The sequence below is a fragment of the Eumetopias jubatus genome, unplaced genomic scaffold (genome assembly GCF_037043125.1).
Source record: "Eumetopias jubatus isolate StellerSeaLion01/CBP00866 unplaced genomic scaffold, mEumJub1_p1.0 scaffold_16, whole genome shotgun sequence".
Lineage (NCBI taxonomy): Eukaryota > Metazoa > Chordata > Mammalia > Carnivora > Otariidae > Eumetopias > Eumetopias jubatus.
Genome location: NW_028274822.1, coordinates 10,748,569 through 10,767,179, shown reverse-complemented (window position 1 = coordinate 10,767,179; position 18,611 = coordinate 10,748,569). Strand labels below are relative to the sequence as shown.

Here is an 18,611-nt window from a genome sequence, read left to right as displayed (position 1 = left end):
CTCAAAATTTTAAATCTGTTGTCATTGTTAATATATCTTTGATGTAAATTAATATGCAATACCTTCTGGAGACATCTCTGGTACAATGGCCTCATAAGGTTCATCTAGGAATTTTGGTTCATTGTCATTGATATCCGAAACTCTGATGACAAACTCAGACTCAGGTTCCACAGCCCTTCCAGTAGTGCCGTCTATTACCTGGGCTCTTAGAGTGTAGAGGGATCGTTCCTCTCTATCAAGCTTCTGGACGGCATATATGTCACCTGTTCTCTCATCAATGACAAAAATACTTCCAGCTCCAGCTCCCAAAAGCTTGTACTGGAAAGAGTTGTTTCCATTGTCTAAATCAGATCTTAGCTGAAAGTACAAAGAGGGATAATTTAGTTTCCAGACATGTGTAAATGGACAAATGAATTTTAACAATTTTATTTTCATGTCTGTTAATTTTTCCCCAAGTTAATAACTCCATGTAATTCCCATAGTATATTAAATCAGGTGAAATATTAATTTTAAGATTAAATTCTATCATCAGGCAGAGGAGTCTGAAATTTCAATGTAAATCACTATATACATTTTATTACTCTAAATGGATTATTTTAATTAGAAACTATAATAATTGAAAAACAAAGTACCTTTCATAAATTATGCACAACAAAGTTGGTTCATGTTTACTCTATGATTACATTCTTGGTCACTAAAACCATAATCTCAAATATTTGTATTAGATTGGGATCTAGAGACAGATAGGAAGATAATAATCTAGATAAATCTAAACAGTGATGTTCTATCTTTAGGCTAAAAACACATAGGAAACATGAAAATAATACCAGGAAAATAAGGGAGCATGTTGAGAAGATAATGAGAGCCTCAGCCATCCTTGTTGGCATTTATAACATGCCATAAAATCTACAAGTTGCTTTGTATATGATTTCCATAATAATTCTCATAACATTGTGAAATATATATTATTGATATAATCATTTATACAGAGAAAGAGAGACTGAAAATTTTTAAAACTTTCACAAGAGTCATGGTTTTTGTATAGGTTTGTATAGATTTAGACAACAGGTCTGTCTGACCCAAGAGACTCCACTGCTCTGAGTTTTGCCAAATTAGATCTAACTCTTTCTAACATATTCAACTCAGTTCTCAAATACATCTTTTCTTCTTGTGCCCTCATTATTTTTATTTTTCAAAAGCAAAGTAAATTTGTTCCTTCATAGTGTTAATAGAATTGTGAATTTTATATATAAAAACAAGGGTTATTACGACAGGTAACATTGGTTGGTTGGTTTTCATATCTAAATTATTTTTACATATAGAGAAGAAGTATGCTATAATCCCCTAATTATTGTGAATCCATACTTTTCTTGAGTCATCATTTATGAATATGTCCTTCTTCAAAGTATGACCTCCGAAAATTTACAAAGTTAACCAAAGAAATACAATCTTAAACAAATTCATAACTTTTCTGATAGTTCAAGGTAAAATGACTAATTAATACATTTCTCTGTGATTGGGTAGAATATCTGAAGATATCTAAAGCAACTAATTTTAATAATTTTAATAATGTGTTGAATAACACTGCTATTCATTGAAAGAAACAGATTGGGAATAATAATAAAGAGATAATAAAAGAGTTATAGCTCTTTTAATTTGATGGCTCTTCATTACTCATAAGATAAAAAGGAAGTTTCCATGACTTAATAATAAGAAATTTAGGGAAACAAATGTCCTTTCCAATAAGTATATCAAATGAAAGTAAGGTATGGCTATGTTTTTCAAATATCATTTCGATACAGTTTGAAAATGTGATTCAATATTAGAATGATGATAAATCCAATTTAGTAATGAATAAATGTATTCCAAGTATATATACACAGTATAATTTTCATGAATCAGTGAGCTTGATCTTTTTAAGGACACAAATTTAAGTAAAAAAAAAATAGATATATAGATATATAGATATTTACTTATTTTTTTAAACATCAGCCTCTTAATGTCACAAAATGTATAAGTTAAACACATTTTAATTTTATGATATCTGTATTATTATATTTTCTGTATTTCTATTCAAAAGTATTTTTTTTCAATTAGGCAGCTACTATTGATTCAGCAAATCAGTATGCCTTTAATTTTTTACTTAATTGTGTTTTCCAAATTTAATCTCTGTTAACAAACAGTTCAAAAAGAAAGTCATCTGGACACATCAACTACATTTTACTTTTACTAGCTCTTTAACTACAACACCTAAATATTCATTCTTACTCTCTTTTAAACCAGTTACCTGTATGTTATTTAAGACTAATGACATTGTTTCAGGGGAAAACATCTGATAGATTATTTTCATAAGTATTTTTTTACAGAATGAAAAAAATAGGGAAAACCAATCACAATGTGAAAGGAGGCAACAGGAGATGTGCCCAGAGCACAAAAACAAAAACCAGAAAATGTGACAGTCAGCCAGGGAGGTAGTCTCTGCTCTGATTGTACTGATGCACTTCCCTGTAGAGCCTTATTCACTAAAAGTCACCGGCCTCTGTTTGTCTGTCACCCCGCTCATTGATGGGAGGGCATATAGGGCTCTGCGGAGTTCACTGTAAATGTGGCTGTAGAGACTCAGTCAACTAGCAGACGCTTAACTATGGATCTCATTTGTGCCATCTTGCCTCTGATTTACCTGCAGTCATCTTAGAGAATAAAAAGATGTGAAATGTGACTCAAAGCAGGCACACATACATACACAAATGTTTGAAATCTGTTTGCCTAAGATCCTAATCTGAACCTTTGGTTGAATATACACATATACATTTGCTGGATGGGATAGATGAACTCCTTTGGAATCTGGACATCATGCTAACACTGCAGCTCTCCTGAAAGAGCTAGGAAAAGGGAGTTAATGAATTTTGAGTGCTTCACCCTTTGGGCCCAATTAAATTTTAGTGCCAGTTAATTGGTGGTTAAACTTATTTCAGTTCATTCATCTAGAGAAAGATCCTTATAGAAAAGGACACGGTATTGTAATTACCTCTGTTTAAAGAAAATTGAATAATAAAAACCAAAAACATAAATAAGGAATGTTCTATCTCATTAAGGAAATTTAAAAATATATATATATATATATATTCTTATAAGAAAGTAAAAATAATCATTCTTTATCTTTCATAATCAAATGAAGTGTGTAGGCTCTTGAAGCTACTTAGCTGTTGGTATTAATCTGCTTCATGAAAAATTAATGATGGGTAAATCAATATCTACTGAGCATAATAGAAAATCAGGCTAAATACTGTTGGTAAATGTTATTATTCTCAGTGTGGTTGCTTTGATCCATTACCAAAAATAACACCATCAAATTTCTAGATGCTGATAAATGAGGGCAGTATTTTCATATGGGAGATAAAAGTGAAATTTGAAAATCAGAGCTTTTCTTCTTCCTCAAGTTTTGCAAATATTTTAGGTGCTTGAAAATCTGAAACAATTAATTAGGCTGATGTCTGAAGCTTTCCAAGGGTTCCACTGAGAAAATGTAGAATTCATCAAATGCCTTAAAACTTCCTCAACCCATCCATTTAGATTTACAAAATGTTATTTCCTGTAACACTTTCATAAAATCAGTACCTGGCCAATGTGATAATTAGTCTTATTCATTTCCTCTGGTACAAAAAACTGGTTCCACATCCAACCACGCTTCACTCTGAAATGAGAACCCACTAGGTGCTTAACTTCATCTGTTGTAGAGATTTCTGTTGCTGTAAAGCAAGGCCGTATGAGAGGAATTCCAAACATAAAAGGTAGCAATAAGCAACAATTCATTCTGCTTTTTTGATTCCAACTGGTATTCTTCAGAGGAAAGGGTAGTTGCAAACAAAAACTGTATGTTCCTTTATAATCTTTTTAAGTCTCAGATATCTTTCATATTCCTAAAGAACAAGAAACAAAACAAAATTTTACATTTAAAAATAACATTTTCTCACACAATTGCTAACGTAAGGGTACAACTTTTGTATTCATAAAATGGAACAACAATATACATTTAATTTGTCTTCCAATTAAGCTGGTTATATTTTGTAGCTCAGCAATGATTTGAATGTTATAATTAGGAACTTCTGCTCAAGCACTGTCCATTTTAATCTGTAGCCATAAATCTGCCTGAAGTTTGAAAAGTTGGTCTGGCAATCTCCTTGATTGATAGCTGATACTGAGATAGATTTTTTTTCTTTAATTTAACCTGCTTACATCTTCCATTCCATCTTGGTAAAACTCAACAGTCAAGCCAGGGGAAAAAAATGTGATCTTTCTCCTTTTTCTAAATAGCAATAACTTTCCTAATGCAATTTCCCAAGTTATAGTATTTTATCTCGTATTAAATAGACAAAAATGACAATTCAGTTTGAAACATGGGGGATTTAATTATCAGTTATATTGATGTTATAAAACACTCTGCGAACAGAAAGCCCATGCAAGATATTTACCATTTTATATTATGAAAGATATGAAAATAAATGTTTTTCATCTTAACAAAAAGATGATGCTATTTTAGAAAATAGATACAAAAATATAGTGCCTGGGTAAAAATGGCTGTTTATAATATATAAGACGGAGATAAAAGATATCTTCTATTACCAAAATAGTAAAAGAGAAACTTCAACTACTGAATTTTACATGAAAAACTTTCCATTTAACGGATACTGATCATACCAACTCTCTTTGAAATGATTGGTAATTCTCACCCTTATAGGAAATTGAATAGCTCTGCATTTACCACACTGACAGAGCATCTCCATATAACCAAATTGGATTTGTTTATTTGGGACTCACTAAGAAAAATAATTTTGTCAGGTCTACAATGTAGCTGAATACTACATAATCAACAGAAAAGCCAGAGTCCCTGTTTCTGTTAGGAGCTTTCTATATGATCTCACTTTGAATGTCCACACATTTTTGAACAACTGCTGAGAGATATTTTAGGTCTTTGACTCTTGTTAGAAAGAGTCATTAAAAAACACCTAATTAAGAAAGCATGTTGTTATAAATGGGGATACTGTGGTGCCTCTGAGTTCCTTCAAGCAGATGTTTTCTTTTGTTATATATTTACTTAATGAAAGCCATGAAGAACTTCAACTGAGGTGAAAATTAAAGATGAATTTCATTCTTATGTTGAGTATTTGAAACTTAAATATGGCAAATTATCACTAACAGTGGTGTGAAGTGTAATTATAATGTTGGGTAAATGTATTTGTGTCAATTTTAAATTATATTTTCATTCATCTAGGAAAAAAGTGAGGGATTTTAGGGAAGATACTGTTTTAGATTAAAAGATATTTAAAACACAAAAGAACAAGTATAAAATAAGGATATTGTCTAGAACTTAATTTGTACAAACCTATTTTTATATTTACATTTTTTATGAATTGGTGAAAATCCAATATGATAATTCAATATCTTGAGATGATAAAAAACATTGTGGATTTTGTTAGTTATAGAAGTTTCTTTGTGGTTAAATAAAACCATTTTTTTGATCATGTATACTGAAACATGTTGGTGATGGAAATAAGACGATGTCTAGAATTTTTTTAAAAACATTTCAGAAATAGTAGTAGCTCAGGTAAAACCACTGAGGCAAAGCCTTGATAGTTAATTCTTGAAATTGGGTCATGAGCATTTGCATAGCTATTATTTTATTCTTCATTTGTGTTTAAAACTTATAAATTAAAACAACAAAAATAACAATTTATTCTGTATTTTTAAAATCAATATGGTGGACAAAAATCATTAAATATTTTAATCTCAGCTATTGATGAGAACTCACAAAAAACCAAACAGAACCCTTATACAATGCCGATGAAATTGAAAATTTGGACAATTATTTTGAGGAATAGTTTGGCCAAATCTACTATATTTAAAAACTAGATGAATCTAGGGGCACCTGGGTGGCTCAGTCGTTAAGCGTCTGCCTTCGGCTCAGGTCATGATCCCAGGGTCCTGGGGTTGAGCCCCGCATCGGGCTCCCTGCTCTGCGGGAAGCCTGCTTCTCCCTCTCCCCCTGCTTGTGTTCCTCTCTCGCTCTGTCTCTCTCTGTCAAATAAATAAAATCTTTAAAAAAAATAAAATAAAAAAAAATTAGTTGAATCTATAACCAGCTATTCTTTTTTACTGCTTTATATCTAGAGAAACTTGCAAATTTGTCCACTGTGAGGCAAATATAAATGGGTTAATTTGAAAAATATGCATAGAAAAATAAAGTTCAAATGAGGGAACTATATGATACCAATTATAAAGTGTTTCACAATTATAAGATGATGCCATATGAGACTGTTGTCATACATAAATTCTGTAAAGTAAGTCTAGGAAAAGAAAAATAATACACAAAATTTATTATAGTAATTACCATGTTAGTAGGAAGAGAAATTGGTTTAAAGATTGAGGTTTAGAAATATGTCTCATTTTTCTCCCTCTAAACAATCTCAAGTAAATATGTCAAATAATAACATTCATTAAATCTGGGTGATTTTTCTACCTTATTTAGATTTTTTTTTCAGATATAGTACATGATTGAAATATTTTACAATTAAATTTAAAACTAAAAGTTAAACTATCATTATTTTACAATCCTAAATCATAACAAAACAGATAGGAGTACACTTTTATTTGAACCTCTTAATATAAAAATACAAGAATGAAATGGTAGCAGTAGGTATGTCTGAGTCATGAAATATTATGGCTTTGTTTATACTCTTCTAGATGTCAAATTGTCTATAACGGTCCTACATTTAGGGAAAGGGAAAAGGTTTCAAATAATGGTCCACTTCTGATTGAAGAGTGTTGACAAGCTGTCAGCAGTGCCAGGCTGAGAAATATTCAGGCACAGTCCGGGCTAATAAGGAAAAATGCTATCAATTAGTATGTCTGAAATGGGCCCTAGAGAAACAAGCAGTGGTATGTCTGCCCTATATCTCCAATCCTGCTTATATTTTCCAGTCAGGTAAAATGTATGGATGAAAACCTGCATAAGATTTCAATATGGAAAAAAATGCTAATACTGTGTCTCATCTTAATTTGTTTAGATTTAATCTCATTGCCAGTAACTAGGCATATTTATAAATATTAAATAAAATGTAGAGTGAACTATATTTCATTACCTATCTTGAAAATATATATTTCAAAATATATAATGTATACAAATTAAGTGACATTGCTGTTAACACAAAATTACAAAATAATATTAATATTTGAAAAACAGTATTATAAAATATAAAATATTGTGTTCAAATAGGATCATATAATTTTAGTATTAAAATTGTATTTTCTCTAATGCATTACATTTACATATGAAGAAATTTCTATTAAGACATTTTAAGTGACCTGTCCAGTAGCAAATAGTTATTTACCAGTGGAAGTAAGACTGGAAATCTAATCGTAAGGGCATGGAGTATTCACTGTGCTTTACTGAAGAAAGAAAACATGTACATGTCTAAAAAAGTGCATGGCATCTGTCACTGATAGTTAACTTTATTTAAATTAACTAAATATATGGAAATTGCATTTGAACGTCTGGACCAGTCTTAAAACTAGACATAATAAAATGTTTTCTATTATCTCCTTTTAGAACACCTCTTTCTCCTTTGTTCTAAAGATTCTTGAGGTCAAAAACAGGGAAGAATAAGTCAGAATGATGGATTTGGTGTCTGTGTGGAGGAAAAGTTGAAGCTAGGAAAATGTGGATGGGATAAATATAGAAACTTAATCCTATTTGTGATCTTTTTAAAAATCAAGTGGAACTTGGCAGCCTCATAGAGTGACACCATACATAAAGGCTTCTAAATGGCTGTCTCAGAACCAGTAATAGGAAATCTAGAAAGAAATGTGTGTGGATATAGCTTGCATACATAAGTGAGAAGAAATGATATTTCTGGACCAAAATTTGTAACAAACCATGTGCCAACTCTTTCTCTACACGTAGAATGTAAAACATATTTCTTTGTCCCATTTATAAACTCTCATTAAACATATATTTTACATTTTTACTGGCACAAATAAAAGCATTGTGCTACAGCTAAAGCAGTATAAAGTCAGAGTGCCTGTACAAGAGCTTCTCAAGCCCACTTTGGCATGACCTTCCCTATTCACTATTTGTGTGATGTCCTAAGATGGGGACAAGTGCCATTTCAGCCCTGGGCTGGCTATTGTGGACTCTGTCCTCAGCGGTGCAGAGAACTGTGGATTAATGAGCACTGTAGTCAGTGCTAAGCATTGACAATGTGGAGCCTGAGTGTGAAAATATTCCCCAACAAGAAGAGACAGATTCCAGTTGATGAAATACCCACTGGCCAAATATCACTTTAAAAAATCAGGTATCCCACTGTTTTCCACTCCCACAAGTTACCAGAACGTGATTTCTCATTATTTCTAAACTAAATCACTACATGCCTCTGTACTGAAGATTTGCCTAAAACACTGGACTGTATCTTTCGTTATATGTTGCCAATGCGATTAATCTGTAGAGGACTTCATTATATCTTTGCCATGTTAGTAATGATTTTAATTTGGACATTGCATGTCCACATGCTATTTCTTCACTTATTTTTCTTGTGTGATTGCAGTCAAACCTGTAAAATATTTTCTTTAGCGAATTCTCTTTTTCTTAATGTTCTCGTGAAAATATATAACATAGAAAAATAAAGCAAAAAAACCCCACAAAAAACAAAAAAAAAAAAGAAAAAGAAAGCAATACTTTATTTCTAATATCTAAAGAAGTATCCTAATATCACTTCATTATTCCAGGAGGTAAACCCACACATATTTACGCATGCTTTTTAGTTTTACTGCATAATTTAAAAACACTGGGAATTCCCTGAATACTTTAAATCTATTCATTTGGAGAGATACAAAAAATTGGTCTCATTGTTAACAGAGAAACAAGTGAATAAAAATAAATTTCAAAATTCATATTAACATGATGTTATTTGGCCATTAAGTGTGGTGCTCTAAAGTCATTTAATGAGGGACACCTGGGTGGCTCAGTCCTTAAGCGTCTGCCTTCGGCTCAGGTCATATTCCCAAGGCTCCTGGGATTGAGCCCTGCATTGGACTCCCTGCTCTGCAGGGAGCCTGCTTCTCCCTCTCCCACTCCCCCTGCTTGTGTTGCCTCTCTCGCTGTGTCTCTCTCTGTCAAATAAATAAATAAAATCTTAAAAAAAATAAAGTCATTTAATGATATAGAAATATGGCTGTAACACTTTGTTAGGTGAAAAAAATACATACAAAGAAAATGATTCCATTAATTTAGGAAAAAAATATGTTGACAAGTGCAGAAAAGAGGGCCTGAAAGACTATGCCCTCAAATGCAGACAGAAATTGTATCTGCATCAAGAAATTATAAATTAAAATTTTCCTCATGTGTGTTACATGTGTTAATATTTAATACATCTACAAATGACTACATAATAAATTATTAAACTATTTTATGAAAGAAAAGTTTATTTAGTACTGTAGTGAAGATCAAGAGATCACTACTGACTGCCTCTGGCATTGTTCTCCCAAATTTGTTGGGAATTTGTTCCCAAATTTGTCTCACAAATTTGTTCCACAGGCAGCTTGGTGGAGTGAGGGGTCAAGGAAGAACTGAATGACTATACCAGCCTTGCACCCACTGCTATATTATTTGACAATGGTTTAACCTCTGGGTACCTACTCATCTCATTTGGAAAATGAGTTTAACACTAGTGCCTATCCCATGGAGTTATCTAGATTAAATGAGTTAATATGCCTAGATATTGTCTGAGAAAAATTAAGTATTGTTTAAGTGTTTTTACCTACACAAAAATAGCTACCTATAAGTACATGGGAAAAATCTAATGATCTATTTCTAAACTTTGAAATATTCAGTTACTGTTATTTCTTCAAACAACACACACATATTAAAAAGACTTTATGAATGACTACTGCAAAAAGTGTAGGATATATGGCCCCTAATGCATGTGTTCTACATGTATTTTCAAATGATTTGAATGTCATCTTTTTTTTTTTCTAAGCTTGGCTATGTGACTATGACAAATAAATATCGTCATGCTTGAAATAATGTGATATTGCATGGACATATATAGGCTGAAAATGATCCCAGTGTGGCTCAGAACAATTAAGTTTTCAAAGAAGACTAATTATGATTTAAGGGATGAAAAATATTGTAATCTATGCACTTATACATTTTGTAACTGAATCAAATTATGAACTGTCTTTTCTATGACCTCTTCTTGGTTACATAAAGATAATTATTCCATCTGTGAAAACTTATAAAAATATAATGTATTCTGGAAGGCTTGTGGAAAGCTAAAACTAAGCTCAACTAAGCTTCTCATAGAGAAAAACAGGTGAAAATTAATATAATGTCTCCATCTTTAGAAAACCATGAGTGGCTTGGTCAAAATGATATATCAAAAGCCTAAGAATTTGCAATGGTCAGGAAGTTCTAAAGCTTAGGGGAAAAAGGAAAACTCTCAAAATCATGGTTTCTAAAATGCTACTTAAAAATAAAATAAAACATTTCTCTTCATCAATTTATTTTCTTAAGCTTCTGTTTAAATTCCAGTTAGTTAACATATAGTGTAGTATTGGTTTCAGGAGTAGAATTTGGAGATGCATCATTCATCACTTACAATAACACCGGGTGCTCATCACAAGTGCCCTCCTTAATACCCATCCCCCATCTAGTCCGTGCCCCACCCACCTCCCCTCCAGCAACCCTCAGTTTGTTCTCCATTTATATAAGCATGTCTAACTTTTGATATCAAGATCCAAATGTGTGAAGCAAGCAAATTTTATAAAACTTCAGTGTGAAACAGAGTAAAATGCAGTTCTTGGGGCTGTGATTGGTTAAATTATTACAGGGGAAGTATTTAGAGATTCTTTTCTCTCTTAATTCAAGGAGTTATAGTATTTATAGAAAGAAAAAAAATGGAGGCTTTGAAATGTGTATTAACACTCCTCTTTTATCAAGTCCCTTTATAATGACTGTTAGAGCAGTAGCATGGGTGGTTGGTGACAGGTTATAGATTATACCTCCAAGTCTAATTTTTTTATATTACGGACACTGCCTCAATATTCATTCCAAAAAAAGGTACTGTATATTTGTGTAAACCTATTTAAAACCTTGTCTACTTAAACACAAAAGTAAGTATATTAATGCTGGGAAATGTTAGGTTGTGGAATTGTTTCAGCTGAAATATCTTGGGATATCTCTACTGTTGGTTATATTAATTCCCACCTTCATGTCTGCCTTTATATTTAATTTTATAGATATATATATATATATTTTACTTCAATCAGTTTTATTTTAAGCATTTAGTATGTTAGCCTTTAATTAAGTATTTTGAATCTATAATCAGTGCTTAAAAACATCTGCAATTCCAGACATTGAAATTTTGCTTCTCTGGATCTACTGCCTTGGGCCCATGACTATCACTCACTTCAAGGTGCTGATGTATCCCAGCACTCAGACTAACATGAGGTAGTACAAGTAAGAGGATCAATAAATAACACAGAAAAAGCACGAACAACACATAATGGCCAACAGGATTTCAAGAGAGATTGTGTAGGGAATGTCAAAGGTAGGTTTAGAAATACTGAGGTAGCTACTTGCAAAACTTACAGGCGAAGGTTTTAAGTGAGCACTCGGTGATTCCACACCCAGAATTGTCATTGTTATCATGATATCTTCCCTTTCACCCCATTGCTCTAAGAAAAGTTTACCTTTAATTCTTCAGGATTTCATAATCCATCCCTAACCTCTGGATGATTAGTAAACTGAAATGGCAGGGAGGAGACATCAGAGAGTAATAAAAATAACATATTTTAATCCCTGTGGGAGACATACTATTGTTTATCAATATCATTCCTACAATTTGGCAGGGTTATGTGATTAGTTTCCTAACCATTTATAAGTAATTGATGGCTTTCACTTCAGAAACAGTGCAGTGAAAGGCCTTGCCTTTATCCCTCCCTTCTTTTGGCAATCAGATATTCTAGCTATGAGACAGTAGACACTCAATCAAGCTTAGAGCACTGGCAATTGTATGGAACTCAATATTGTACCCTCATGACTCTCCTTAAATATTTGTGGTATGACGTTACTGACAAGTGGGTAGTTACGTGGCTACATAGCCTAGCACCCTAATAAAACTCCCAACTATATTCCTGGAACCATAATATGTACTTCATGTTTTCTCTCGTTAATTTTCTTTGTAATTCTGTGAGATACTAATTATTAACCTCCATTTAAAAAGAGAAGAAGATCAAAGTGAGCCTATATAAACTAATGAGAAAAAAGGAGTCACAAAGGCCAGCTATAGATAATAACTGGAATAAAGTCTTGTCACAGTAATAAAAGAGATAAAAATACCTAACCTGAAAGAATACAAGAAGTTGAATAGGGTCAGAGTTGGGGAGAAATATGATGTGCCCAGGGACAAGTACATTTGCATATTAATTTCAAAAACATTATTCCAGACAACAGTCCAAGTTAAGCCATTTCCAAGTTAAGATATTAAGGGTAGTTAAATAGGGTACAAATATCCATAGCCTGTATAATTCAGCTATTCCTTCCTGTGTATATGTCAAGCTTTGGTTTCGCTGCCAACCCAGTCTTGATTTTTCTAGGATATTTGATCCACAATTTTAGGTACTGAATTAATTATTTGGCCATTTGCTCACTATTTATTTATTTATTTATTTATTTATTTATTTATTTATTTAGATTTTACTTATTTATTTTAGTGAGAGAGAGCATGAGCAGCAGGGAGTGGCTGAGGGAAAGAGAGAGAGAGAGAAGCTGACTCCTTGTTGAGCGCAGGGCTCACAGAGGGCTCCATCTCATAACCCTGAGATCATGACCTGAACTGAAATCAAGAGTTGGACACTTAATTGACTGGGCCACGTAGGCAGCCCCCTCATGAATTTTAAAGCAAATACTTAAAATCTTTCACACTGAGTTTAATTTTTCCTTGTGATTTCAAATATTAACATTTTGTTATATTTTAATGTTGATATTCCGAAGATTAAAACATAGATATACCTAAATCTCCAATAGTACTAATAATTATATTTCTTCCTTCTCTTACCTGCTAACCCAACGGTTAAATCCTAACATCCTAATAATTACCTGACAGATTCAATTCAACTTATTTAGTTCAGGAAAAATGAATTGAATTATTATGGGTGGACACTTGTAAGTTCAGTCCTGTGGATTCTACTCCCAATTTCAAATCCAGAGCCTATAACCACATGTTTGAGTTGAGTGCCGTAGAGGAAACTTTGAAAAGTCAAGTGCACACAGGATGCAGTGGGCGATAGCCAAGGTCTCTCTTATTTCACAACACCAAATAACAAATAATCCCTACACATTCCTATCTTTTTTGGCATTAGGATATTAGATATATATAAATTGAGTTGAGGAATTATCATGATTTGGATCACTATACTAAGTTTTATGAGAGTAGATTTGGTTTAAATTGACCCTAAGTATATTTTATCTTTATAATTAGTTGAATCCGATTCATTTTTAATTTTTATGACTGGAAGTAATCAAAGTTGCATTACACACACAAACAAAAATTGTGTCTAAACAAATAGAAAGGGGCGCGTGGGTGGCTCAGTCTGTTGGGTGTCTGCCTTCGGCTCAAGTTGTGATCGAGCCGCATGTCTGGCTCCCTGCTTGGCGGGAAGCCTGCTTCTCCCTCTACCCCACTGCTCGTGCTCTCTCTTAAATAAATAAATAAAATTAAAAAAATAAACAAGTAGAAAGAACGTTTCATTTATTTCAAGGCTCATGCTCTGTGTGTGTGTGCGAATTCTATACAGGTTGATGACTAAATTATAATTCATGTAGATATACCACTGATCCACCAATTAGAAAATATAATATATATCACAAATTTCCTTTATTATCAGTTTAATCCTAATGAATTCATAGCTTTCAGATAGTATAGGACCAATAAGTAATGACTTTCAATGCTAAAAATTAAAAAACAAATTTAGGAAAGTAAAAACTTCAAAGGATGATGAATAAGGTACACGTTTGGAGATTTCTTTCTCTTTCTTTTTTTAAAAAAGATTTATTTATTTATCTTAGAGAAAGTGTTAGTGGGGGGAGGAGCAAAGGAAGAGGGAGAGGGAGAGAGAATCTCAAGAAGACCCCACTAAGCACGGAGCCTGACGTGGAGCTCAACCCCACAACTCTGAGATCATGAGCTCAGCCAAAATCAAGAGTCAGATGCTTCACTGACTGAGTCACCCAGGCACCCCACTTTTGGAGATTTCTTGACCCAGGAAATATATCATGGCAGTCTGACAAAATCACCAGTTATCATGTATGTAAAGAGCGAGAATTTCCACAATCATAACAAAGTGAAGCATTTTTCCTGAAAACATTGTTTGGATAAATATGAAACCCTATCAGTTAATTATTCTCATCACATAAGTGATATCTGATAAATTGAATTTATATATCACCATAGAAACAAGAAAAGGAAAAATATTTTTCTTCTTAGCAACAATGCATTCTACTGTCCCAAGAACTTATTACAAAATTATTTATTTGGCCTTCAATTTCCAGTATGCATATATTATTTTGCTTTTCACTTGTTGAAAATCTTTTTAGCTACTGCTTACTATAGTAAATAAAGACACAGTTGCACTCTATTTGACATTTTTTTTTTTTGCTGATGTTGTATTAGTAGCTACATACTATCTAGTCAAATATATCATCTAAACATTCCTTTCTCCAATTATCAATTGCTTTCAGTACATATTCTTTATAACTGTAATAGCTATAAATGTATTCTACCATCTAAAGCAATACTTAGTAAGCACCACTGCTAAATGGTGTGGAAAATATAATTTTGTATTGAAAAAGACATAATATAAATATGACTTTTTAAAGACCTAAATCTTAGTGAATGGAAAAGAATTTAAAGTCATACAGTCTATTTTGTGTGTGTGTGTGTGTGTGTGTGTGTGTGTGTGTAGAATCAATGCAAAATTTAAAACATTTATAATATAGTATCACAGAATCACATAGTACTCGATTCATATGAACTGGTTAAAATATTAAAGCATTTTAGCCACTATGCAAAAACACTTTATTTGACAATTGTAGTAATAATTATTATTTTAAAACATGACAAAACTATTATTTTTGCTGGAGGTGGTTATATTTTTCTACTTTAAAATTTTTATTATGCATGAAGAGAATCCCTTGTTCTATACCTAAGTGTAAAGTAAAAAATAACTTGGTTGATTCAGTCCCTCAATTTCTAGGAAATGACTTACTCACCTTATTCACATTAGAATTAACTGAAAAGAACTCTCACAGCAAGATGGCAGAGGAGTAGGAGACCTAAATTTCGTCTGGTCCCAGAAATTCAGCTAGATAGGGATCAAACCATTCTGAACACCTACAAACTCAACGGGAGTTTGAAGAAAAAAATAGCAGCAACTCTCTGAACAGAAAAGTGACCACTTTCTGGAAGATAGGATGTGCGGAGAAGTGAATCCGAGGGATATTTGGCAGGATAGATGGTGGGGAAGGGGGGCCTCCGTCAGCTGCTATTGGCAAGTGATAGAACAACAGAGCACAAAATCGAAACTTTTATAAGTTGGCTCCGCTGAGGGACGTCGCTGCAGTGGCTAAGCGGGGGGTGGAACCCTCGCGGGACAGTGTGGTCTCAGGACCCTCGGGGTCACAGAAAGACCGGGGGTCCCTGAGTGCGGCAGAGCTCCCAGGTATCGGAGCCGGGAAGCCGGCTGCAGAGACGGAGCCGAGTCGCGGGCTCTCAGCTCGGGGTTACCATAAACCATGACCCACGGCCCAGTCGGGCCACTGCTCTTCCAGCAGGGACCCAACAGGTGGCAGATCTGGGGAGACGCCCCTTCCTCTTCCAGGAGGAGTGGCGTGAAAGCACACCGCAGGAATCTGCTGGGTTTGGAGACTCCACACGGGGCCGGGTGCCAGAGATAGAAACGCTCGGTCACAGGCCGGGTGAGCACGGAGTGCGGCCGGAGACCAGGGACACAGGAGTGACTGCTTTTCTCTGGGGGCGCACTGAGGAGCGGGGCCCCGAGTTCTCGGCTACTCCAGGGCGGAGATTGGGAGGCCGCTATTTTCACTCTCGTCTTCCAAATCTGTATTGAGAGCTTGCAGGGAACAAAACCTATGAGAGCAAACCTGAGCAGATTTCTTAGCCTGGCCCCCAGCAAGGGCGGGGCAATTCCACCTCCGGAATATATATACCTTATTTTTGGTATATATATATACGTTGTTCTCTCTTTAAAATTTTGGGATACAGTTTCTTCTAACAGACCAAAATATACCCTAAATCCTAGCATATGGCTTTGTTCTAGTCTCCTGACTGATCACATTCTCTCCCTTTTTTTTAAATCCTCTTCTTTCTTTTTACAACGAACTTCTTATCTTATCAATTCCTTTTATAAAATCTTTTATAATTTTCATCATTAAAGTCATATTCCATCCCTTCATTGTATTTACCCTTATTTTTGTACATATATAAGTTTTTCTTTCTTTAAAATTTTGGAGGGTGCCTGGGTGGCTCAGATGGTTAAGTGTCTGCCTTTGGCTCAGGTCATGATCCCTGAGTCCTGGGACTGAGGCCCGCATCGGGCTCCCTGCATGGCGGGGAGCCTGCTTCTCCGTCTCTCTCTACTATTCCCCCTGCTTGTGCTCTCTTGCACTCTGTATCAGATAAATAAATAAAATCTTTAAAAAAATAACTAAATAAATAAAATTTTAGGAGGCACTTTCTTCTAACAGACAAAAATATGCACAAAATCTAGTGTGCGGCACTGATCTATGCACCAGCCTGATCATATTTGATCATATTCTATTTTCTTTTTTTTCTTTCTTTCCCTTTCTTTTCCCCCGGTTTCAGGGCTCTTCTGATTTGTTTAGTGTATATTTTTCTGGGGTCGTTGTTACCCTGTTAGCATTTTGTTCTCTCATTCATTTATTCTCCTCTGGACAGAATGACAAGACAGAAAAAATCACCACAAAAAAAAGAACAAGAGGCAGTACCGACTGCCAGGGACATAATCAATACAGACATTAGTAAGATGTAAGAACTAGAGTTCAGAATGACGATTTTAAAGATTCTAGCTGGGTTTGAAAAAAGCATGGACATGATTAGAGAAACCCTCTCTGGAGAAATAAAAGAATTAAATCTAAGTAAGTCGAAAACAAAAAGGCTATTAATGAGGTGCAATAAAAAATGGAGGCTCTAACTGCTAGGATAAATGAGGCAGAAGAGAGAATCAGTGATATAGAAGACCAAGTGCTGGAAAATAAAGAAGCTGAGAAAAAGAGAGATAAACAACTACTGGATTACAAGGGCAGAATCAATGAAATAGAAACCAAAAGCACAGTAGAACAGATCAACGAAACTAGGAGCTGGTTCTTTGAAAGAATTAATAAGATTGATAAACCCCTGGCCAGACTGATCAAAAAGAAAAGAGAAAGGACCCAAATAAATAAAATCATGAATGAAAGAGAGAGATCACAATCAACACCAAAGAAATACAAACAATTATAAGGACATATTATGAGCAACTCTATGCCAGCAAATTAGATAATCTGGAAGAAATGGATGCATTCCTAGAAATACATCAATTACCAAAACTGAACCAGGAAGAAATAGAAACCTGAACAGACTGATAAACACTAAGGAAATGGAAGCAGTCATCAAAAATCTCCCAACATCCCAACAAACAAGAGCCCAGGGCCAGATGACTTCACAGGGGATTCTACCAAACATTTAAAGAAGAATTAATCCCTATTCTTTTGAAACTGTTCCAAAAACACAGAAATGGAAGGAAAACTTCCAAACTTGTTTTATGAGGCCACCATTACCTTGATCCCCAAACCAGAAAAAGACCCCATCAAAACGGAGAATTACAGACCAACATCCCTGATGAACATGGACGCAAAAATTCTCACCAAAATACTAACCAACTGGATCCAATAGTACATTGAAAGGATTATTCACCATGACCAAGTGGGATTTATTCCTGGACTGCAAGGTGGTTCAACATCTACAAATCAATCAATGTGATACAATACATTAATAAAAGAAAGAACAAGAACCATATGATCCTCTCAATAGATGCAGAAAAAGCATTTGACAAAGTACAGCATCCTTTCTTGATCAAAACTCTTCAGAGTATAGGGTTAGAGGGTACATACCTCAATATCATAAAAGCCATCTATGAAAAACCTACAGCGAATATCATTCTCAGTGGGGAAAATCTGAGAGCTTTCCCCCTAAGGTCAGGAACATGGCAGGGATGTCCACTATCACCACTGCTATTCAACATAGTACTAGAAGTATTAGCCACAGAAATCAGACAACAAAAGAAATAAAAGTCATCCTAATCGGCAAAGAAGAAGTCGAACTCTTACTCTTTGCAGATGATATGATACTTTATGTGGAAAACCCAAAAGACTCCACCCCAAAACTGCTAGAACTCATACAGCAATTTAGTAAAGTGGCAGGATATAAAATCAATGCACAGAAATCAGTGGCATTCCTATACACCACCACCAAGACAGA

At 34.1% G+C, this 18,611-nt stretch overlaps 1 protein-coding gene across 1 annotated transcript in view; it reads right to left on the bottom strand.

The window, feature by feature from the left end:
• The window catches only part of CDH19 (cadherin 19), a 72,061-nt gene extending 68,248 nt beyond the window's left edge, over positions 1-3,813 (bottom strand). Inside the window, exons 1-2 of the mRNA XM_028102995.2 lie at positions 3,619-3,813; positions 63-357 (exon numbers count right to left, since the gene is read on the bottom strand). Coding sequence (XP_027958796.2) covers positions 63-357; positions 3,619-3,813 — 490 coding nt within the window. The remainder of the gene's footprint in view (positions 1-62; positions 358-3,618) is intronic.
• Positions 3,814-18,611: the final 14,798 nt, after the last annotated feature.